Source organism: Mustela nivalis (assembly GCF_964662115.1).
Source record: "Mustela nivalis genome assembly, contig: HAP1_SCAFFOLD_688, whole genome shotgun sequence".
NCBI lineage: Eukaryota > Metazoa > Chordata > Mammalia > Carnivora > Mustelidae > Mustela > Mustela nivalis.
In genome coordinates, this window is record NW_028135975.1 from 105,256 (window position 1) to 130,165 (window position 24,910).

General features: G+C 45.4%; 1 protein-coding gene, 1 long non-coding RNA gene and 1 pseudogene across 3 annotated transcripts in view; 1 reads left to right on the top strand and 2 right to left on the bottom strand.

The window, feature by feature from the left end:
* The window catches only part of LOC309857397 (phosphatidylinositol 3,4,5-trisphosphate 3-phosphatase TPTE2-like), a gene marked incomplete at its 5' end in the record, with an annotated part of 53,085 nt that extends 42,627 nt beyond the window's left edge, over positions 1–10,458 (top strand). Inside the window, 3 exons of the mRNA XM_082750111.1 lie at positions 1,895–1,990; positions 3,585–3,655; positions 10,278–10,458. Of these exons, the coding sequence (XP_082606237.1) occupies positions 1,895–1,990; positions 3,585–3,655; positions 10,278–10,317 (207 nt within the window). The remainder of the gene's footprint in view (positions 1–1,894; positions 1,991–3,584; positions 3,656–10,277) is intronic.
* Positions 6,977–10,271, bottom strand: LOC309857395. The gene is made up of 3 exons (XR_014307682.1): positions 9,469–10,271; positions 8,542–8,609; positions 6,977–7,499 (listed from the first exon to the last, which is right to left on the bottom strand). It is a non-coding gene; the product is annotated as an uncharacterized lncRNA (long non-coding RNA).
* Positions 10,459–13,155: 2,697 nt separating the features above from the next.
* Positions 13,156–24,910, bottom strand: part of LOC309857389 (mitochondrial ornithine transporter 1-like) — a 182,981-nt pseudogene continuing 171,226 nt past the window's right edge. Inside the window, exons 5-8 of the transcript XR_014316499.1 lie at positions 19,849–19,986; positions 15,698–15,867; positions 14,585–14,743; positions 13,156–13,535 (exon numbers count right to left, since the gene is read on the bottom strand). The product of XR_014316499.1 is annotated as a mitochondrial ornithine transporter 1-like (transcript). The remainder of the gene's footprint in view (positions 13,536–14,584; positions 14,744–15,697; positions 15,868–19,848; positions 19,987–24,910) is intronic.

Consider the following 24,910-nt stretch of genomic DNA (forward strand, 5'->3'; position numbering starts at 1 on the left):
ACCTGGTAGTCTGTTTTCTTAAATGTTGAAGTGCCTTGGACTATCCTAAAGCAATAAGAAGCTTTCCCGGGTCTTAAGAAATATAAACCGTCCAAATTCTCTCTCCAGGTTTGTGTCTCTTCTCCTATTACTTCCCCACCACCACTCCTTGCCCATTGTCCCACGGAAGGCACGCACCCAGACCCGATCCTTGACTTCTGTTCTTATCTCTGCACATACTCTACTCTTGGTTCTGCTTATCCATTCTCCTACTGCAAACTATTATTTTTTCTTCCATCCGCTCGCACAGACTTATGACCACCCCCCACGTGGTAGGTGCAGGACACCTACCTAGACAGATTCTGCCCCAACGACGGAACTGTGTATGTCAATCCAGAATTTTCAGATGAGCTTTTCCTCTGCTTCTGCAAGTGACACCAGAATTCTCTCACTGAGGCCTCACGATGTAGAATCCTGGAGTCTCTCCTGGCCATGCCCCCACATCCAGTCAGCACTTCCTATTGATTTTACCTTGGGAATCTCTCTTCACTCTCTACATTCCTTTCTGTTCCCATTGTCACCGCCCAGTCCGGCACCTCATTTGCTCATGCCTGGATTTCTACAGTGGTCTCCCTACCTGTCCCTTCTCTTCATGCTATAGAGTGTCGAGAGACTGGCAATATGCAGGTCTTTCTCTGCTCCTACTTGAAAAGCAGTAAGTGGAGCAGAAGAACAATGCACTCTGTGCCTCTAGTCAAAGCCAGTCAGTATCTTTGGCTCAGTATATCTGCAAAATAAAGACCACATCTCCTGGGTTGTGAGGATTAGTTTAGATAATGTATGTGAAGTTGCTTTGTGAGCTATAATCACTGTTATAAGTGATAACTGTCAGGCCACTTTGTCACATAGGAATTGCCCCGCCCCCATGCTTCCACAATTTTTCTTATTTCCTGGCTCTTGAACCTTTAAAATATTTCCCTATCCTACCTGAAACCTGAGCTTATTTCCTTCAGTAACTTGACCTACAGACTCCATTCCAAGTAGACGGGGTGCCTTCTGGCCCTTGGGACTCAACACTCTCATTTCTGTTTCATGTGTTCCATGTCTTTCCCCTCCCTCCCCCACACCACCCAGTCTGCACAGCATTCTCTTTCAGAGCTCCTCGTGTGTACAAATCCACCACACAGAACTCTTTTTCTGCTCCTCTGTGAAACTTTCTTACTCTCTGCTTCTCATTAAGCTCCCCAGAACACACAACCACACAGTCTTCATTATCCAGCTTGACATGTAATTCATGCCACTCTACCATTGTTTCTTATGTCTGTAGCTCCCTGAAGCATCCCCTGAGTCTGCACCTTCTTTGGTATTTCGCACAGACTCTCCTTAGTGTGGGTACCACTATTGTGCAAGGGCCAATCAGTAACAAAGAAATACTCAGTATAGCCCCAAAGTCCTTCATTCCAGAAATGTGACCAATCTTTGGTCACTCCATCCAGTAGTTGGCTATGGACAAGGCCTATGATACCATCAGCAAGCGCCTCTTTAACAAACATGACCAATCACATGTTTTTGAATGTGAATGCCAAGTTTAAAACTGATCTTCTTAGTGTGTCCCGGCATCTGCAAATCAAATGACACACGTTCAACAGTGACATTTAAATTCTGATGGAAAAGGGAGTATTTCACTTTTCAGCAGTGCAGTACCATACCCTCCAAACATGTTGGCCTTTTAAAAATTTAAACAGTATTGCAACTTAATAGAAACGATTCACATTTATTTATATGTGTAATGGCTGAACTCTGAGACCAAGTGTACTTGATAAATCCAGGAAGCTGCGATAAGCAAACTGAACTTCACCATTTATCCACCCATTAGCTAGGGTTATGGTTCTGAGTTCCATGTGATCATTCACAGATCCTTCATGATGCAGAAACAGACAGTGTGACAATCCATCTGTCCAACTGCCCACCACTGTATGATGACATCAAAGTGCAGTTTTTCTCTTCTTCCGTGAGTCATCCAGAACCAACCTATGCCAGTATTCTTGTCTGGCCTTTTGAGTGATTCTGATTTAGCCTTTCCTTTACTACAATTCCTGGCAAGGAACAGGATAGGAGATGTCAACCCTTTGCCAGAGAGGGGGAGAAAAACAAGGCCGGTCTATATCAAAATTTTTAAAAAGAACATAAGAGATTTTTGCTCATTTTTTAAAAAAGATTTTGACAGAGATCACAAGTAGACAGAGAGTGGGGGAAGCAGGCACCCCGCTGAGCAGAGAGCCCTATGTGGGGCTCAATCCCAGAACCCTGGGATCGTGACCTGAGCCGAAGGCAGAGGCTTAACCAACTGAGCCACCCAGGCGCCCCTTGCTCATGTTTTCTAAATTCTATACAACTTGCATATATTTTCAAATAAGGAAAAAACAAAGGTATGTTTACTGCAGAGTGGTGATCAAACTTTTGTTTTGTATCTTTAAAACACAGTGTTCCCCATAGTTTATAAAGTACTTTAAAATGAGGGAGATCTGACTTTCCTTTGAACCGATACATAATTCATGTTAAATAGTATTTTTTTAAATTTTATTTGACAGACAGAGATCACAAGTGGGCAGAGAGGCAGGCAGAGAGGGAGGGGGGAAGCAGGCTCCCTGCTGAGCAGAGAGCCCGATATGGGGCTCCATCCCAGGACCCTGAGATCATGACCCGAGCTGAAGGCAGAGGCTTTAACCCACTGAGCCACCCAGGTGCCCCTTAAATAGTATTTTTTAATCTAACATTTACCTTATGAAAAATGAGAATGTTTGCCATTGTCATTGCTCTGAACATGAGTGTGTAACTTCTGCTGAGATGTCACAAAGTGTACAAGTGTTACTCTTTACATGAATTTCTAAGCCTCAGTGGTTTTGTTTTCCTATTGAAATCATCAAGCAGAACTGCCAACAACTAACAGTGTTGATCAAGTTAAAGTTTGTGCCCTCCTCCACCCCCTGCTTGCTCCCCGTTATGGGAAAATCTGTTCAGTAGTGAAATGGTATGTGTGTGGAAGCAAGTGACCTCAGTGGTTCCCATACCAGACGGGTTCCCCTTTGATCCCTGAAGCCGGTCTGAACACTCGCTCAGTCAGTGGTCCGAAGCAGGAGCAACACTACAAGCAGTACTGGCCTGGGCAGTGTTGCTTAATTTTGTGATTTTCAAGGGCCATGAGATGAAAACTCTCTCATGTGTGGGTATTCTTATCATTAATACTGACAGTCAATTATCAGTGCAGCTGCTGCTTGTAGAAATGGATGAGGTCTTTGGACATAAAGTGGCATCGGCCTCCAGTCAGCATGATGTAAACTAGGTTGGAGGACTATTGTCTAATTTATATTGAAAAAAAAACACATTTCCTTAAATTTTGATAGGAATAGCAAGAAAAAGCCATTTCTTAAAGGCTCCTTTGTGTCGTGAGCAGAGGGTTATAGAGGTTATGTGCTGTGTGTCTAACAGCTCTAATTGTTCAACATATATAGAAAGGAGGGAAAAGGAGGAATTTTAATCCCTTTGGAATTAGTTTTTAGTATTATTTTTATGATTAAAATTAACTTTTTTTCTTTTAATTTTAGGACCTACCCAAGTATTACGACCAGTGTCCATTTTTTTTCTGGTTCCATACATCATTTTTACAAAATAAAAGGTATGGCTCTGATATAATCCAATAGAAATGGCTTAATCTCCAAGATCTGTGTAAGGCAGAATGGTACTCCTGCCCTCAATTTATAGAAACCAAGAAATCCTCAAGTCCCCCATTCTTCATTATGTAAAATATAGGGTTAACGTTGAGAACCACTGTGGCCTTAACCTCAAAGTCCATGCCATAGGACTGTGTCATAGGAGCTGAGAGATATTCTAATCAGATCTAGGTGTGGTGATAAATCCCTCCCCTTGCAAGTGTAGCAGGAGTCTGCTCAATTACCCCGACTAGGGCAGGCCCACCGTGTGTGTTCATCTTCTGATGACCGACCACCTACCATATTCTAGGCCAGAAAGGAAAGCATCCTCAAGGAAGGCTTTAGCTAGTTTAAAGGTGACTGACACACCTGGATCTAGAGCAGAAGTTAGAGGACACAGTAAACATTCGTAAAGACAGCTTAAAAAAAAAATCAATAGTCTCTATTTTAGAAATGACTTTCTAGTGACTAAACTGGGAAATCTTTTTTTATAAATTAACTAAAGATTATTCCAGGGAAACTTCTTCCCTCTCTGGAAATTCGTTCCTGAGTCTGGAAGTTCTCTAGAATTCTAGTTCTCTAGTACTTGAAGGAGGACTGAGTTAGTGGGAATAGTAGAAATAGCCGCTGAGGACTATGGGTCTTGCTTGTGGGGGACAAGAGCTCTCTTGCAGACTTCTTCATAACTTGATCATTTACTGTGTTTATTAGGCATAGCTATCTGACCTATGTATTATTTATTTTAGGTGAAAGAGCTTATAATCCTAAGTACTTCCATGACAGGGTCCAGCGAATCAAGATTGATGATCACAATGTCCCCAGTCTAAGGTAAATTTCATGCCAAGATGGCTGTCAAAAGAAAGCTAAACATACTGGACTTGATTTTTTGGATGAATTTTAATTCAACTAAAAATTTTACATTTGAAATCAGTGAGATGGTGGCATTCACCAAGGAAGTGGATGAGTGGATGTCTCAAGATGACAAAAACATCGTAGTGATTCTCAAGATGACGAAAATATCACACTGTAAGGGAGGCAAAGGTAAAAATCTTTTTCTTTTTCTAAATATTTATATATTAAAGTACAAGAAGAAGGTACATAGTGTTATTAGTATTAATAGTTGTTAAAATTTTGGAAGGGGGGTCGCCTAGGTGGCACAATAGTTAAAGCACTGACTCCTGGTTTCAGCTAAGGTCCTGATCTCAGTGTGGGGAGATCAAGTCCTTCACCAGGCTCTGAACTCAGCACAGAGTCTGCTTAAGCTTCTCTCTTCCTCTGCCCTTTTGCTCCCCACCCTGCCCTCTCTCACTCTTTCTCTCAAATCTCTCAAATAAATAAATACATTTTTTTTAAAAAAATAGTGAACATTTTTTGATGTTTGCTTCAAGACTAAAGGAAGAGAAGGAAAGGAAGTGGGGGGTGGAAGGTGACTACTAAAGGGAAGAAAATAGGAATAACAAAGCTAAGAAAGATTGAGCATATTTTTTCTTGTTTATTGACTACTGGAGTTCATTTTTGATTTGCAAAAATATCTATGAAATTAAAAACGTTTAATTTTATTTTTTTAAAAGATTTTATTTATTTATTTGACAAAGATCACAAGTAGGCAGAAAGGCAGGCAAAGAGGGGGCTGGGGGAAGCAAGCTCCCCGCTGAGCAGAGAACCCAATGTGGGGCTTGATCCCAGGACCCTGGGATCATGACCTGAGCCAAAGGCAGAAGCTTTAACCCACTGAGCCACCGAAGTGCCCCAAAAATGTTTAATTGTAAATGCTGTCAGAGCACTTTAAAAAAAAATTTCTAATAAAGATATGATATGTTTTTATCCCCAGGGGTACAGGTCTGTGACTCGCCAGGTTTACACATTTCACAGCACTCATCATAGCACATACCCTCCCCAGTGTCCATATCCCCACCACCCTATCCCGTCCACACTTCCCTCAGCAACTCTCAGTCTGTTTTTTGAGATTGAGTCTTTTATGGTTTGTCTCCCTCCTGATCCCATCTTCTTTCATTTTTTCTTTTCCTACCCCCCCCAAACCCTCCATGTTGCATCTCCACTTCCTCATACCAGGGAGATCATATGATAGTTGTCTTTCTCTGACTGACTCACTTCGCTAAGCATAATACCCTCTAGTTCCACCCACAACGTCACAAATGGCAAGATTTCAATTCTTTTGATGGCTGCATAGTATTTCTTTATATATATATATACCACCTCTTCTTTATCCATTCATCTGTTGCTGGACATCTAGGTTCTTTCCATAGTTTGTCTATTGTGGACATTGCTGCCATCAACATTCGGGTGCACGTGCCCCTTCGGAGCACCACGTTTGTATCTTTAGGATATATACCCAGCAGCGCAATCGCTGGGTCATAGGGTAGCTCTATTTTCAGTTTTTTGAGGAACCTCCACACTGTTTTCCAGAGTGGCTGCACCAGCTTGCATTCCCACCAGCAGTGTAGGAGGGTTCCCCTTTCTCCGCAACCTCACCAGCATCTGTCATTTTTCTGACTTGTTAATTTTAGTCATTCTGACTGGTGTGAGGTGGTATCTCATTGTGGTTTTGATTTGTATTTCCCTGATGCTGAGTGATGTGGAACTTTTTTTCATGTGTCTGTTGGCCATCTGGATGTCGTCTTTGCAGAAATGTCTATTCATGTCCTCTGCCCATTTCTTTTTTTTTTTATTTTTCATAAACATATATTTTATCCCCAGGGGTACAGGTCTGTGAATCGCCAGGTTTATACACTACACAGCACTCACCATAGCACATAACCTCCCCAATGTCCATAACCCCACCCCCCTTCCCCTAAATTCCCTCCCCCCAGCAACCCTCAGTTTGTTTTGTGAGATTAAGAGTCACTTATGGTTTGTCTCCCTCCCAATCCCACTTCTTGATTGGAGTATTTGTTCTTTGGCTGTTGAGTTTGCTAAGCTCTATAGATTTTTATACTAGCCCTTTATCTGATTTGTTGTTTGCAAATATCTTCTCCCATTCTGTCAGATGTCTTTTGATTTCGTGAACTGTTTCCTTTGCTGTGCAAAAGCTTTTGATCTTGATGAAGTCCCAAAAGTTCATTTATTTCCTTGCTTCCCTTGCCTTTGGAGATGTTCCTAGGAAGAAGTTGCTCTGGCTGAGGTCAAAGAGATTGCTGCCTGTGTTCTCCTCAAGGATTTGGATGGATTCCTTTCTCACATGGAGGTCCTTCATCCATTTGGAGTCTATTTTCATGTGCGGTGTAAGGAAGAGGTCCAATTTCATTTTTCTGCATGTGGCTGTCCAATTTTCCCAGCACCATTTGTTGAAGAGGCTGTCTTTTTTCCATTGGACATTCTTTCCTGCTTTGTCGAAGATTAGTTGACCATAGAGTTGAGGGTCTATTTCTGGGCTCTCTATTCTGTTCCATTGACCTATGTATCTGTTTTGGTGCCAGTACTGTACTGTCTTGATGATGTCAGCTTTGTAACAGAGCTTGAAGTCCGGAATTGTGATGCCACCAACTTTGGCTTTCTTTTTCAGTATTCCTTTGGCTATTTGAGGTCTTTTCTGGTTCCATATAAATTTTAAGATTATTTGTTCTATTTCATTGAAAAACATGGATTGGATTTGGTAGGGATTGCATTAAATGTGTAGATTTCTTTAGGTAGCATAGACATTTTCACAATATTTGTTCCTCTAATCCATGAGCATGGAACATTTTTCTATTTCTTTGGGACAGGGGGGTGAGGTTATGGACATTGGGGAGGGTATGTGCTTTGGTGAGTGCTGTTAAGTGTATAAACCTGGCGATTCACAGATCTGTACCCCTAGGGATAAAAATACATTGTATGTTAATAAAAAATTAAAAAATTTAAAAAAAAAAGGCAAAAAGAAATTCATACCATACTAAAATGTAAGAAAAAAAAACCACACACACAAAAAAATGAGGGAGATCTTTCCTTTGAACATATACATAATTCATGTTAATAAAATTTTAAAAATACTATTTTATAACTTTTTAAAAAATATTTATTTATTTATTTGACAGAGAGAGACCACAAGTAGGCAGAGAGGCAGGCAGAGAGAGAGAGGAGGAAGCAGGCTCCCCGCTGAGCAGAGAGCCCGATGTGGGGCTCGATCCCAGGACCCTGAGATCATGACCTGAGCCGAAGGCAGCGGCGTAACGCACTGAGCCACCCAGGCGCCCCTAAAAATACTATTTTATTATTTGACAGAGATCACAAGTAGGCAGAGAGGGAAGCAGAGAGAGAGGGGGAAGCAGGCTCCCTGCTGAACAGAGAGCCCGATGTGGGGCTCGATCCCAAGACCCTGAGATAATGACCTGAGCAGAAGGCAGAGGATTTAACCCACTGAGCCACCCAGGAGCCCCATGATTTTTTTTTTTTTAAGCTGTCTTCACGGATGCTTACTGTGTCCTCTAACTTCTGCCCTAGATCTAGTTGTATCAGTCACCTTTTAACTAGCTAAAGCCTTCCTCGAGGATGCTTTCCTTTCTGGCCTAGAATGTGGTAGGTGGTAGGTCACCAATAGACGACATCAGTCCACATCAGTCCACACACGGTGGACCTGCCCATTCGGAGTAACTGAGCAGACTCCTGCTACACTTGCAAGGGGAGGGATTTATCACCACACCTAGATCTGATTAGAATACGTCTCAGCTCCTATGACACAGTCCTATGGCATGGACTTCGAGGAAAAGGCCACAGTGGTTCTCAACACTAACCCTATATTTTACCTAATGAAGAATGGGGGACTTGAGGATTTCTTGGTTTCTATAAATTGAGGGCAGGAGTACCATTCTGCCTTACACAGATCTTGGAGATTAAGCCATTTATACTAGAGCCATACCTGTTATTTTGTACAAAAGATGTATGGAACCAAAAGAAAAATGGACACTTGTCATATTTAGGAAGATCCTAAAATTAAAAAAAAAAAAGTTAACTTTCATAGTAAAAATGATACTAAAAACTAATTCCAAAGAGATTAAAATTCCTCCTTTTCCCTTCTTTCTATATATGTTTAACAATTAGAGCCGTTAGACACACAGCACTTAACCTCTATAACCCTCGGCTCACGACACAAAGGAGACTTTAAGAAATGGATTTTTCTTGCCATTCCTATCAAAATTTAAGGAAAGGTGTTTTTTTTCTATATAAATTAGACAATAGTCCTCCAACCTAGTTTACATCGTGCTGACCGGAGGCCGATGCCACTTTATGTCCAAAGACCTCATCCATTTCTACAAGCAGCAGTTACATTGATAGTTGACTGTCAGTATTAATGACAAGAATACCCACACATGAGAGAGTTTTCATCTCATGGCCCTTGAAAATCACAAAATTAAGCAACACTGCCCAGGCCAGTACTGCTTGTAGTGGAGCTCCTGCTTCGGACCACTGACTGAGCGAGTGTTCAGACCGGCTTCAGGGATCAAAGGGGAGCCCATCTGGTATGGGAACCACCGAGGTCACTTGCTTCCACACACATACCATTTCACTACTGAACAGATTTTCCCATAACGGGGAGCAAGCAGGGGGTGGAGGAGGGCACAAACTTTAACTTGATCAACACTGTTAGTTGTTGGCAGTTCTGCTTGATGATTTCAATAGGAAAAGAAAACCACTGAGGCTTAGAAATTCATGTAAAGAGTAACACTTGTACACTTTGTGACATCTCAGCAGAAGTTACACACTCATGTTCAGAGCAATGACAATGGCAAACATTCTCATTTTTCATAAGCTAAATATTAGATTAAAAATACTATTTAAGGGGTACCTGGGAGGCTCAGTGGGTTAAGCCTCTGCCTTCAGCTCAGGTCACGATCCCAGGGTCTGGGGATCCAGCCCCACATCTGGCTCTCTGCTCTCTGCTCGGCAGGGAGCCTGCTTCTCCCTCTCTCTCTGCCTGCCTCTCTGCCTACTTGTGATCTGTCAAATAAATAAATAAAATCTTTTAAAAAAAATCAATACTCTCCCATTTCAAAATAACTTTCTAGTGACTAAACTGGGAAATTTTTTTTTAAATTAACTGAAGATTATTATTCCAGAGAAACTTCTTCCCTATCTAAAAATTCGTTCCTGAGTCTGGAAGTTCTCTAGATTTCTAGTTCTCTAGTACTTGAAGGAGGACTGAGTTAGTGGGAATAGTAGAAATAGCTGCTAAGGACTATGGGTCTTGCTTGTGGGGGACAAGAGCTCTCTTGCAGACTCTGCAGGGAAAAGGGTATCCGGTGTCAGCAATACAAACACAGCTCTGTCAGAGCCACACCACTTATTTAGGCTTCGGTCTCCATGAGGGAGTTCCTTGGGACGGTGGGCTGTTGCAAGCTGTGGATACCGCGGTTTGCGGAGATGGTGCGACCTCTCTGTGAACTGGCTAAGGGAGGACTCACTATGGTAGAGTGGACAGCTGAGGCAGAAGGAGCATTTTAGGAATTACAAACAGCCTTACTGACTGCCCCAACATTGGCCATCCCAGATGTTACCAAGCCCTTCCACTTGTATGTGCCAACTGAGGCACAGGAGAGGGACTAAGACTAACCCTGGTTGGCCTTCTGTGCTTGAAGCATGTTTCTTCTTTCCTAGGCTTTACCTTCCATGGAACCAACTGGATAATCCACATTAAAAAAAAACCTGGCATATCTACCGTGAGAACTTCGCAGTAGAGCTGCATTTTGAATAAGTGGGGAGAAGGATCCTGTTCCCCACCATCCCTGCCACACATTTAGGTCTCCTAACCCTCCTTCCTTGCATGTATACTTACAGTACATTTACATACGCATACGCATTTTTGACACCTAAAGTATATGCGTTATAAAACGTTAGTGGTCCTTTTTCTTTCCTGAAGGAGGTATGCCAGAGTTGAGAGAACTACTGTTCCTGGGGACTGCGTGCCAAAGTTAAGAGTTTAAAAGAACTTTCATATCAAAATAACATTTAAAATGATTCCTCACAATATTGCGTGAGGTTTATTATGTATTTTTGGGTCAGTAGTCCTTGCTTTCACATGTGTAATGTCAGATTAAAGAGGTCATTTCAAAGCTATTTAACAAACCTCCGACTGGCCCCAGTACGAGGCTTGAGCCCATAGGACCGTTCCTATAAACAGTCCCCGCTGAGCTTGTGATACAAGGTTCAATTACACAGGCAGTCCTTGGAGGACAAGAGAATCTGGGTAAACATAAGCAGACATTACAGCAGATTCTTTCTCTTTGTAACATCACCGTGAAGTCAAAGGAAATGTCTGCCTAGAGAAATCTAGATGATTTTAAAATCTAGATGACACAGACTCTGCTTCCCGCCAACTTCATTTAAATGTAGGGAACTCTGTGAAGATCATCCTTTAACTATAAACACTGGTTAGTCCAGTGTCCACAGGGAATCCTATTCTCTTCGTTGCTGGATGCTGTTTTATTCGAAATCTCGTTATTTATATGTTTTATTTATATGTCATTATTTATATGTTAATATGTTCCTTATTTATGAACATGCCTGGATGCAGATGCTCTCTTTCCCTCCAAATAGCCCTCAAAGGGTCTCAGCTACCAGTGCAATAGCCCATCTAAAGGCTTTTTAGGAAAAGCTCTGACTATATTACTTGCTATAATTTGTGTACAATAACACATGCTGCTGCTAAACAGTTTGTACTGTTCCCTTGAACATGCGTGCAATCATAAGCCAGAGGGGCAGACCAGGTGGCAGGGGGTGGGGGTGTAGATACTTATCTGGCACTAAGGAAGAAAACACCAATTTTCAAGACTTGCTTTCTGAAAGAAGATTACAGTTAGGGTTTCTTTTCCCTAACCCTCCAAGATGCATCCAAATTCCTGGCCACTGAGTTGCTACACTCTTCTGCTTTTGCTCACATAAAGAGAATTTACAGGCTTGCCTCCTTACAAACTGACATAAATACTTCCTTGAACAACTCGAGAATCTTACATCATGGTACATCAGAATGATACTATTTTTTTTCGAATAGATATGTCTACCCTGGAATAGAATTATCCAAAACATAATAGGAAATTTAGCTATTTTAAAAAATAGAACAGTTTCCTGCTACATCAACCCCATCCACACAACCAGGCAGAAGAAGAATGCTGCTGGTGGGCCAATTTGCACAGCTGCAGTATACAGAAAGAGCAGCTGCTCACTGCCCCAACCCTCTGGCTTCTGGCGTGTGGGCTAGAGTTAGCACAGAGCCTCTGCAGAGAACAAAAAGCTTCAGGTAACCAGAGGTTTCACTCGAGGGGGACACTGTGCAAACAAGGACAGACACACACGGGAAAGATGTTAGCAGAGTCAGCCTGCTTAAGAACACTGGTTTCTGAGAGAGCCCTTGCTGGGCTTGGAGCAGCACGGTATGATGAGGCTTGCCTAAGTGGGGACAAGAAGGGACCCTCTTACACCAGGTGACCTGGAGTTTTGTGGTGGTGGTTAGTGCATTCATATGGCATAAAATTACTTGGCTTGTTTCATTGCTTTGTAAAGTCACCCCCTACATACAATCCTGAAAATCCACGGACTGCCAGTACCAAATGTAAAAGGCTCCAACCCAATAAGAAACATGGCAGTTAGCAATCCTGAGATAAATGTAAACAAGAGCGTCAGCCCCAACATCACACACTGTGGAGGACAAGCCCACGGTTCTGTCCAGTTCCATCCAAAAGAGGACCTTGCCCATGAGCACTGTCCCTCAGGCACCAGTAGGGAACAAGGGCTTCTCTTGGCTTTGGCACTCTGCTCCCGGGAAGGGTTTCTGGTCAGTGGAGGCAGTGAGTGAGTGAGTGGGCCAAAGTGCATCAGCAGGCGAAAGAAGGTCCAAAGAAATAATCTGCAATCCTACCCAGGCCAGGACCCAGAGGCGGAAGAGCAGGCCTGCTGGCAGTCATGGGCCTTCACAAAGCACAGCAGCAGGGCCCCCTCCCCTCAGCACCTCCCTCAACCTAAGGCCCAGCAGAGGCAGAGTTCTTTGGGAGAGAAGGGGAGCTGGCACAGGTGAGGGGCGTGCTGCTCTCACCACACCTCACAATGTGTCAGGGGTCAAGATGATCCCACCTAGGAAGTGAATGGCACTATTTTAACAGTAGAACATCTTGGGAAAGTCCAAGAGGCTTACTCCTAACTTAAATCGTGAACATGGAAGCCACACCAGTTTGCGGATATGTTCTCCTCTACAAAATCTACATAGTTCAGTTGTCAAGCACCACAAAAAAACTGAACTTCAGCCACTTAGCACAGTGCATGTACTAAGGTTCTAAAAGCCTACATCTAGAGTAAGGAATCACTCATAGTCATCTTTATGAAACATGGTTACCTCAGAGTTTTTCTGGTGAGATCTGAGAATTAAACATGGAACCAAATGACGCCTTCTAACATGTAACCATCCAAGCTGCACGAACACATACAGGTTTACGAAAAGTCCTGAACGAACTATATTTAGCCTTTCAGATCCTGTACAGGGTCGGTGGCTCGCCCTAAATGTCCCACCAAGGACAAGAGCAGCAACTGAGTTCAATTTCAGTACGATTATGGGCAGAAATTAATAGGATAAAATGGAGACCCTTTTCACAAAATTTAAGATTTAGAGTATAAGGGAAGACCAAAAAAAACAGAACTCCTATGAAACCAAAATAATTCCCCATTGGTCTTGTACTCCATGAAACCCTGAGATGAACTGTCGTGATCACGTGCCTAGACTTGGATTTCGTTTTGCCAGGACACTTCAGTAGGCTTCGAACTGGCTCATCAGCTTCCTACTGTATTCGTAGGCCAGAAAGAGCGCCCTATTGGCAGGGAACCCTCGGATCATTGTGGGTTTCAGTCCAGAATATAAGGCTGTTATTCCTAGAAGACAAAAAGTGATCAAAGACTAAGATGCCCCTTCTCAGAGAGAGCCTGTAAAGCCGCAGAGCCCAGGGCTGGACACCGACAGATCCAGACAACACACTGAATGCCGACAAGGGACAGAAGGGCTTCTGTCCAGGTGTCCCTGGACGAACGGGAAGGATGGAGGCTCACGGCAACGAGGCCAGGCATCCAGTGTTCCAGCAAATCTTGGTGACGCTCAGGTACCACACACGAATCCCGGGCTCGCTCCTGGTATGAGGCCTCACCTGGGCAGAGAGAAGCAGCCCCAGAACACAGGAGGGCAGCAGCCTCACAGATTCAGTCGGGAGGACAAGGACCACAAGACACTGGGCCAAAAGCACAGTCCTGTGTCCACAGCTGGCACTGCCCAGACTGTTATGAAGATCCAAGTGGATGAGGGAGGCGTAAGGGCTCTGCGCAACTATGAGGCTTTATGCAACTCTGGAGTATGAACTGAACCGTTTCCACACCCTGTGACTGCTCTCTCGCAAAATCAAGCCCGAGAAGTTCCTGAGGTGGAAGATGTAGAGCGGATGCTGAAAGGACAGGTCTCTGCTCACCAGAGGCACGATCCGGGCATTATACAAACATCTACTAGAAAATCTTGACACTCCTACGTTAACTCTCAAAATATAGAGACAATCACCTTCAGGAAGTCTGAGCATTAGGGACTTTCAGCAAGTTCTTTTAAATCCTTTAGTGGTTCTGTTAGAGATGGTTTTCTAATACTATCTATACTCTATAGTACAAGGGGTGCTGACTTCCAAGCATTTGTCCCCTTGGAACAATCTGGAGTTTTAAAGTTCCCTCCGGGCTATTTAGAACAAAGAATCCTGGCCCAGAAGCGAGGAACAAGGACAGCAAACATTCTTGAGAATGGAAGCAAGCTAAGGCAGGGGCACTAGATAAAGGACAGGGGGCAGGGGAAGAGAACAACCACACACATGTGATTGACCTCCACAAGGGTTACAGCGAAATACCTGGTCTAGACATACCCACTCCATTTCTGCAATGAGCAGACTCACCTTTATTTTTCACAATGCTTATAAAGGTTCTGATAAATCCTGCCTGTTTTCCAGACAGGGAAAGAACTTGAATTCTGGATTTGACACAATCCACTGGGTAAACAGCAAGCCAGAGGCAGATCCCACCAACTACACCGCTTAACATCAAAGGGACAGGGCCTGGAGGAGGAAAGCAGCCAACAGCATTTTTGTCTCAAGGACAGCATTTCCAGAGGTCAAGGTGGTAGTGGGTGCAGGTAGATGCAAATAAAAATGCTGATACTTCGGGCACCTGTGGCTCAGTCAGTAAGGCATCTGTCTTCAGCTCAGGTCATGATCTCAGGGATTGAGCCCCCTTTGGGCTCTCTGCTCAGAGGACACAAGGTCCCATGTGGCACTTTGGGTCTGCACCTCATCACAGGACCAGATCAGTGCTGGTCATTGTGGCGCTGTGGCCCTCCTGGCCTGCCCTCCGAAGGACTGGTCCACACAGAACCAACAGGCCCCCAGCAACAGGGCAACCCGCCCCCACCCCATGGGAATGAGAACAGTGGCCACTGAAACACAGGTCACGTTTTTTCCAACCCTCTCAGTCTGCAGTATTTCATTATGTTAATGCTCCACAGCCCTGATTCTTCCTTTACCACGAAAGCCAAAGTTGTCTTATTAAACATGATAGTTAAGCCTGGGAGCTTGCCTAACCCCAGAATAAGACCAAACCACTGAAGTGATGTGTTTGAGAAGAAACAAGTAATCATTCATGCAAGCCAAACATTGACATGATTGCGTCGAGTTGCTACACAGGACAAGCTAGAAAGAATACTTTTCAGTCCTCTGGAAACACACTCAAGATTTGTTACCAAGTTTTATGCTTATTGCAACAACTTTACAGGTGATTTACCCCTTTATTAAAGAGTCCCCAGAGGAAAGTAATTTCTAACTTCTCCCCTAAAATGTTACTACAGTAAAGAAGTCTGGGATGCACAGCTTCATTCTCGTGGCAAGGACATGAGTGCACCCAGAGGAAGGTGCCAAGGTCCTTTCCAAGCCTCCAGAAACCTCCGTGCCTAGCAGACCCCCACAGCCTCTGCAATAAGCAGGCCACAGCCAGGTCCAGCCCAGCCAAATGCTTACCTAGCTCATCCTTTGATCTCCCTGATGCAAAAAACAACCTGCTCAGCTCGTAGCCGCCAAAGAAGAGGAAATAGCCAGGCACCTCTTGGAGTAAGGTGCTGGAGAGGCTTTGGTAGAAGCCCAAGGGGCCGTCCTTCCTGAGGACGCTCTTCATCACAGACCAGACTGTGCTGCAGGGAGACAGGCAGCTGTGCTTAGGGCCAGTGAAATGGGGGGACTGGGGTGCGAGCCTGGCATTCCCACCCAAGTGGCAGGCCTGGCTCAACCCTGAGCAGGCAGGGAATGGCTGATTCTAGAAACCCACGGACCCAAATTCTGAAAATGAGGCTTCTGCAGGGAGGAAATCTCAGAGAAGCACAGATCCTTTTATTTTAGGACAGCGGTTCTCACTTGAACTGTCCAACAGCTAGGAAATATCATTAAAGTGTGTATTCATAGAGAGCTGTGTGTGGCCACCGTGCCTCCGGCCAAGACTTCAGCAGACTACGCCAGAAACCCGTCTCAAATGGAACCATGTTCACATTTCCCAAGTGTGCCACTCAGGAAAGGAAGCCCTGAGAACACTCCTGGAGAAGGAGTACACTGGACTTCTGGAAAATCAGAAAGACCTCCTCTGAGTGTGGACAGAACAAAGGACCTAGACCAGTGCCAACGTGGCAAGGCAAGTTTCTAGAGCTGCTTTTTGCTAGTTGCAAGGCTCACCATCGCAGGCAAGGTCTATTTTATGGTACACAAGAAACAAGGGAAAAGAAGTAGGTGCTACCAAGCCAACACTCCTGCCCGATGACTGTTCTCCCCACAGGTGGTCAGTGGAGGTGGTCTTCAGGAATCTGACCCACAGCTTCCCCCTGTATAAAGGATTCCAGGAGTGGATCAGGACGCTCAGAACACATACAAATAAAATCCAACCCCCATTTGACAGGCGGAGAAAGAAAAGTCAGGGAAAGCCAGACAAGCTCTGATTTTTATATTGCTTGCATCCTCTTGCCCTCAATAAACAAATCTATTTTTTAGTTCATTGAAAAAAAAATGCATTCATACATCTGGATATTATCCAAGATGTAAAAGAGCCAATACCCACTTTTGTCCAACAATGAATAAGAGAAATTACAATAAGGAGCTGTACACTCTCAGTAAGAATAAAATGCCCTCGTATTCGCTCACTCCTCTACCTCCTTCTGTGCCTACCCTCCTCTACATTTCTTTCGAACGGGTGGGTATAGAAGGAATCTGTTCAATGCTTACGGTCTTTTCGCTTTGTGTTAGTGCAGTGAAGGACTAAGGGAATAGATGTTACTTGAAGGCACGACAATGGAAATTCTTAGAAACTGTACAGGGCAAGAGGCACTGAGGATTTAGTTTTAGAAAGTAAGTAGGCAGGAACTTCTATTTCAGGCTGATCAGAGCCCTGGAGCAGCAGTAATGCAGGATCCTTTCTGTCTAGACCCCTCTTCCTGACGGTGTGCACCATGGCAGGCCTTATCTGTCAGGAAAACAGCAGCAGAAACCACATCTTTGATGTGTATTAGGAAACCCCTTGCTCTTCACAGTGCTCTCAGCACGTGACCTTGCTTAGACCAGTGAAGAATCAAACCACCCGGTAATCAAAAGAATTTCAGAAGGCTTCATCAGGCATCACTCATTATCTAGGTCCTTCCTACAACTCAGCTCGCATTCTATAATGGGAATGTAACACAGTGATCCAACTCAACGGGACTGGCCTGCCTTCTGAACCAAGTCTTAACCCCAAGGTACCATATACCCTGTGTAGGCCAGGAGTATATAGCCACACCTAAAATATTGTCAACCGATACTTACCTTTGTGCAAGGTGTCCATTCGCTTAAGTTTTTGGAGCCAACAATTAATTTCCTTAAAACTACCTCAGGAAGGGGTGCCTGGGTGGCTCAGTGGGTTAAAGCATCTGCCTTCGGCTCAGGTCATGATCCCAGGGTCCTGGGATTAAGCCCCACGTCTGCTTCCCTCTCTGTCTCTGTCTGCCTTTCTGCCTACTTATACTGTCTGTCAAATAAACAAATAAAATCTTAAAAAAAAAAAAAAAGCACCTTGGGAAACCAACTGAAGGTTGCTTTAGGAGAGGGGGGTGGGTTGGGGTAATTGGTGACGGGCATTAAGAAGGATGCTTGATCCATTCATCTGTGGATGGACATCTAGGTTCTTTCCATAGTTTGGCTATTGTGGACATTGCTGCTATAAACATTCGGGTGCATGTGCCCCTTTGGATCACTACATTTGTATCTTTAGGGTAAATACCCAATAGTGCAATTGCTGGGTCATAGGGCAGTTCTATTTTCAACATTCTGAGGAACCTCCATGCTGTTTTCCAGAGTGGCTGCACCAGCTTGCATTTTGGGAGGGAGACAAACCATAAGTGACTCTTAATCTCACAAAACAAACTGAGGGTTGATGGGGGGAGGGGGTTTGGGAGAAGGGGGTGGGATTATGGACATTGGGGAAGGTATGTGCTTTGGTGAGTGCTGTGAAGTGTGTAAACCTGGTGATTCACAGACCTGTACCCCTGGGGATAAAAATATATGTTTATAAAAAAAAAAAAAAAGAAAGGACCAATACCCAACTTTTGTAGCAACATGGACGGGACTGGAAGAGATTATTATGCTGAGTGAAATAAGTCAAGCAGAGAGAGTCAATTATCATATGGTTTCACTTATTTGTGGAGCATAACAAATAGCATGGAGGACATGGGGAGTTAGAGAGGAGAAGGGAGTTGGGGGAAATTGGAAGGGGAGGTGAGAGGAGAAGGGAGTTGGGGGAAATTGGAAGGGGAGGTGAACCATGAGAGACTATGGACTCTGAAAAACAATCTGAGGGTATTGAAGGGGTGGGGGGTGGGAGGTTGGGGTACTAGGTGGTGGGTATTATAAAGGGCACGAATTGCATGGAGCACTGGGTGTGGTGAAAAATAATGAATACTGTTATGCTGAAAATAAAAAATAAATTTAAAAAAAAAAAAAAAAAAAAAAGAAGGATGCTTGATGTAACTAGCACTGAGTGTTGTATTTAAGTGATGAATCACTAAATCCTACCCTGGAACTAATAATACCTTATATGTTAACTAAATTGAATATAAATTAAAAATTTAAATGAAAAAAAAAAAAAAACCTTAAACTACTCCTAGGGGACATGAGAACAATTTTCTGGGTTCTGTTCCTGTTCTATCTCTGAATCTGGGCATTGGTTACCAAATTGTATATTTAGTGACTATTAGAACCCCCACTTATGATTTCTGGGTGTACAGCAGATTTCAATAAAAAGTTTCAAAGACTTATGCTTTTGGACCTCTAGGCTAGAAAGAATAGCTTCAAACTGGTTGTAAAGAATCCCCAGGGTGCAGGATATAGAACTCAATCAGAATCCCCACCCTCCCTGGGAGGAGACTACTTGTGTAAAAAAGGTCAATTAATCTGTTTTTTCCGGTCAGATTTACACACTGAGTCAACCACAGTGACAAAGAGCTTTAGTCAGCCAGATGTCAAGATAAATAAGCAAATGTTGAGATTAATAAAGACAATAAATCACACTGTGTATGACACACACTCATGTAACTAGAATCTGTTTGCAGGACTGAGGGGGAGAGCATTCTGATAACTGCAGAGTAGCTCCCCAGGGCTCTGAGGAGTGTTCAGAAGCCAGGCTCGCTGTCGGTACACGAGAAGGGTGCGGGGGTAGGTAAGAGAGTGACCCTGAAATCTGGGCTGATCCGCTCACGTGAAACCTGGGAATGGGCACCAAATATCCATCTTGGAACCTAAGTTGGCAATTCTGAAGGCTCAGCTCTCAGACACGGTTTCAAAGCTGTCTGCTGTGTGCCTCCAACACAGCTGGGGACACTGCCTCATGCACTCGATGAGCCAAGAGTGAGAGGAGCTCTCGGCCTCTCCACGTCCCAGGTGTGAAACATCTGCAGACAGTGGTCCGTTGTGGGAGCAGGAGTGGGTCCGGCCTCTGAAAGGTCATTTAGGAAGTACCCCTCTGACTGGTAGGGGAAAGAGTTCTAAAACCACAGTATTTTGGAGTAGATAAATCTCTTTCTCTGCCACTGAGTTTTAGTAGAATATAAAACTGACAAATACTCAATGCACCAAGGCAATGAGAAACCCTGAACAGCGCTTACTTGTGGCTTCTGGCGATCTTCCCTGACGACTCCATCTCATACATGGTCTGCAGCCGGCACTTGACGAGCTCAGTGGGGCAGAGCACCAGGGCCGCAAAGGCAGAGGCGAAGGAACCCACGGCTGCGATCTACAGATCACTGGAAGGAAACCAGCACGGGAGTCCGGTCATTCATTCATTCAGCACTCCTCACTCAAAGCGCTCAGCTGTAAGGGAGAGCAAGGATCAAAGGGGAGGAACCCTTTGCCGAGTGCCCACTGGGAACTCGCACATGCGGTTTCATCTAAGGATCCCAGCCCTGGGAAGCCAACACCGATACCGACACCCCAAATTTCATGTGGAAAAACCGTGCATAATACCTAATGTACCTGAAGTCACACCACTACCACGTTGCAATGCTAGGATTCAGACCTGGGTCTGCCTGACTGCAAGATCCAGCTCCTTTTATTAGTCATAGTCCTGGCGACACGCACGGAATATATCCCCCACCCCTAAGGCTCTATGCAGGAGCCATAATCCCCCAAGGTGACATATTCAGAGGGGGCCTCTGGGAGGTGCTTAGGTTTAGTGAGGTCGTGAGGGTAGAAACCCCCATGATGCAATCAGTGTCCTTATAAGAGGCCACCGCTCTCTCTATCCACCCTTTGAGGACACAGCAAGAAGGTGTCCCTCTGTAATCCAGGAAATAGGCCCTCACCAGACACCCAATCAACCAGCACCATGATCTTGGGCTTTCCAGTTTTCAAAACTGAGAGAAACAAATGTTTGTTTAAGCCATCCAGTTGACAGTATTTTGTTACAGCAGCCACACTAAAACACAATGATATAGAAAACAAATAATCAAAAAACAAAAACAAACAAACAAACAAAAAAAGAGGGAGTAAAAAAATTACCCAAACTCCCACTACCCCAAAGACACACCATCACGATACTACGGCGTATCTGCCACTAAGCTTCATAAAGCGAGGTTCTGGGGCCATCCCTGCATGCCCCAAATCCAACGTGGAACAACCACATGTACAACGTTACTGTTGCAGATGAAAGCCCACAATAAATCTTTAACCAAAAAGCTGCTCATTGCAAAAAAGATTTCCCAGTTCCGCTGACGACCTCCTGACCTCAGCCCCAGAGGGCAGCAGGAGCGAGGACAGGGGAGGAGGGGGTGAAGGAGGGGTCAGCAAGCTCCAGGGCTGGAGGTAAAATGGCTACACTGGGAATCTAAACGGAGAAGCAAATGCACGAAACACAAGCATTCATTTCACCACAGGAGGGTCTGGTACCAGCAGCCACAGTCACCAGCAGGGCTGTGAAAGCGAGGTCCCATCAGAGTTCAAAAATACGGGGAAAAGTCTGAGAGATCAACTGTCAGGAATTCTCCTGAGCGTTCACAAGGGTCAGAAAATAAGATCCCTTCCATCCCCGGAGTGTTCGGTCACAAGAGCTCTGCTGGCACCCGGGACTGGGCAGGAAGAGTGAGCTGCTCACAGGACGACTGGCTCCCTGACTCTCACCTGTTAAGCCAGCAGCCTGTGTCACCTAAACACCAGGATGCCACACCCCCGTGAGGCAACCCCCTCCCAGGCTACGGAGATCCCCTCCCAAGCTTTCCCCAAACCGTGAGCAAAAGTCTAACAGACCGAGCACATGCGACTGTCCGGGGTTCTGTTAAACAGTCACACAAAGGGACGTCAGACAGGAAGAGAAAATCAAGGGCCGCCTCCAATCTCAGCCCCAACTTTCTGGTCCCCGGTGACCTGGCATCGGGGCCATGGGCAGACGGAGGGCAGGGCCCAAGCCTGTCTGCTTCCAGAAGAGTTGGTGGGGAGTGAGGCTTTCTTCCAGGAGGGAGACCCTGCTTGTGTTCCAGACTTGCTTCTCATTTCAGAGAATCGGGTATGAGGCCATTACCCAGCGACATGCAACTCTGCTGGTGCTCAGGTTCTAGCGAATGGAAACTGTCCAACATGGTTCACACCTACTCGGTGGACTGTCAAGACCAAAGCTTCAGGTGGCTTCTGCAGTCTTTCAGCCAGCCTGCAGATCCAGGCTTTTTTTCCCTCGGGCACCCTTCATCAATTTGCTGACCAGCAGCCAGAACGGCCAGGTTTGCGGGAACAAAGATGGCATCGATCGGTGTGGAAGCCCTTCAGCCTAAGAGTCGGGGGCCTGAGTATGAGCACGCTGTTCTAGTGCAACAGCAAGGCCAAAGCACACCTGCAGTGGACTCTGAGTCCTCTCCCCTACCTGGGCGCCCAGTGAGGCACACGGGGCCCCAGGCTGCACCTGCAGGAGAGGCGTTAGACCCAGAACTGAAACCGCAGCAGGCACAGGATGGGATTTGGTAAGAATCGGCTGCTTATCTCCCATTCAACAAACATGTACCTGAACCCTCCTGCTGTGTTAGGACCCCATGTGGACAAAGGTCAAAGGAGAACTCTACTCGGGGTGGCATTCAAGCCAAGGACATGCAAATATTTACGGTATCATTGCTGAAATTCATGGCAGGCTCTTCCAAGCAGTGCTTTCCTTTCATTGCCTCTACTGACCACGCCTTCCTCTAGACCTGACCCCTACCACAGTCTAGAGTCCTGACTCTGGTCTTACGGCAAGAGTTCTGGACAGGGACTCAGAAGACACGGCTCTGGGTCCTGTGCTCAGTTATGAGCTCAAGTAATAGGATCCTAAGCCAGTATCTGCAAGTCGGGAGTACCCAGTTTTAAAACAGAACTGCAGGGAGAGCTCTGCTGCTCTCACAGATCATGAGGAGGGATGAACAAAACAGGACAGGTGTGGGTGCCCCAGCTCCATCAACTCTAATGTGGCCACTCCCTGCCAGGTAATAAGCAAACACTGTTGTGTGGGATGAAGACGCAGCTCCCTCCTGCCTCACCAGGACTGGAGAGGAGGGTACGGGGTGAGACCACATGAAACAGAATGGCTTCTTGGCTGTAGGACTTCCTCCAGGACCTCATAGGCTGCTTCCTACCTCCATCTTCTCCATAAGGCCTCCTCCTCTGGGAATGTCGGAGGGGACCTAAACTTCCCATCTTGTCCCAGAGAAGGTTTCCTCCTCTAGCAGGAAGAGTGACAGTTGCTATAGTGTTCTTTCTGTCAGTCTCTAGCATGAGATCCCAAACACTCCTGGTTTCTCTCCTGCTTATTTATTTACTTCCTCCTCCTCTTCATGACCCCTTCTGTGCTGGAAGGTCCTGGAATCCATGCTCAGCCCTCTATAGATGCTATCTCCCTGGGTGATTCCACCCAGTCCCAAGCTTTTAAAAAACACATTCCATCCATGAAGACAAAACTCCTGCGAACAAAAGGGCACATCTTTGAGGTCACTAGGTGTCTCCAGAGAACACTTCTGTACAGAAGGGGCCTACAGTCGGGTGGGACCGGAGTTGCAAATGGGTTTCCAGTTCCTACCGAAACAACCCATACAGCTATCTGCCCAACCATGAACCTGATATAAGTTTCAATGATTTAAAATAAATCAATGTTCAAAAAAGGGAGGACTACACATCCTGGTGGTTTCTGAATCCTCTATGGTCTCTGTGTAAATAAATATGGAAGGGAGGATGCGGCACAAGCTGAAGTCCGATGTTTGGGCAGACTTGGCCAAAGAGTCAGTCCATCCGCATCTTCACAGATGCTTCCAGCTCCTCCTAAAATTCCAAGTTGCTCTCCAGCCTGTCTGGCTCAGGCAGCTTCTTCCAGTCCTCTGCACTCTGATGAAGGGGAACCCAAAGCTCGGCTCACAAGTTGCAACTGTGGCTCCCATCCAGCCCTGGTGCCCACAAGAGAAGCAGTACCACCAGGGCATCTGAAAAGCATCTTCCTGAAGAACAGCAGAATGTAAGGGCACCTCCTTATTCAGGGTGCATTACTGACCAGCCTTCTGCAAGTTTTACATGACAACTTCACAATCAGAAACAAAGTGGTTATTTTAGAAAAGGAAACACTCTTCCCATAAGGTATCATAAAAGTTTATGTTTATCAAAAGTGGTGTCTTTCCTAAACAAAGGAAGAAAGTGTTAGTGCCCACAACTCAGCTCAGCCTGGCCTGCTTCTCCAATCAAACCACTTTCCACACCACCTGTTGGCAGAAGCTGTAGCACATGAAGAGGACCGAGTTCTTGGCGATGTTGGCGATCAGCGCTGGGCTGGTCCCCTTGTAGAAGCTGCGGAAGCCCACCTGGGAGTAGGTCTTCAGGCAGCAGTTGGTGAAGCCCCGGTACAGGTCAGGGAACATCTTCATCTTCACTTTCAAGGTGTCAGAGGGCTGCCCGGTCAGTACACATGCTGTGCCCCCTAAAAGCAGGACAGAAGCCTCCTCCAGCACCCGTCTTCTGGTTTGGAATGCAGCCGCAAACACCTACAGAAATTTAGAGAATGATAAGTACCCTACCGCAGGGCTTTTACTCCAACCTCTCTTCCCACCCCTCACCAGCAATGAAACCTCCAAGCCCAGTTCAGTTAACAACAAAGGGTCCCCACTGTGCCCGGCACCCAGCTCCAGCTCTGAAGGAACCCACCCTTGGTGGGAGAGACAGACACGTGTTCAACAGTCAAGACCGCAGGGCGCACGGGGGTGGCGTGTGTGCGGAGGGGTCAGCAATTGGGTCAGATGGACTTGGTCCCTAAGGCCGGCTCTGCTGTGAGAGTCTGGACAAGCGATATTAACTTCAGAGCCTTGGCTCCCCATCCAGTTTGCACGAGGATTACATAAAAATGGACGAGAAGGCTGAAGATAACAGCTGCTGCGGGAACGGCTCATGAAGAACAGTCCCTCTGCTGCGTGCAGTCATAGCAAGGGAGGGAGGAGAAGTCTGGCAGGAGGGACTCACCCCTCTCTGCCTAATCCCCGCAGCACAGATGACTATCAGAAAAACAGGGAAAGAGGCAACAGAGAAAGATGACAGAGAGTCTGGCTAATCCCTAAAGAGCTAAAATTGGACCACACGGAAAATTTTCATCTGGATTCTACCAACCAATGATTCGTATTCGAAGGGAGAATGCACTGAATCCTACCGTGCTTAGCATCAATTATGTATTTTTACACT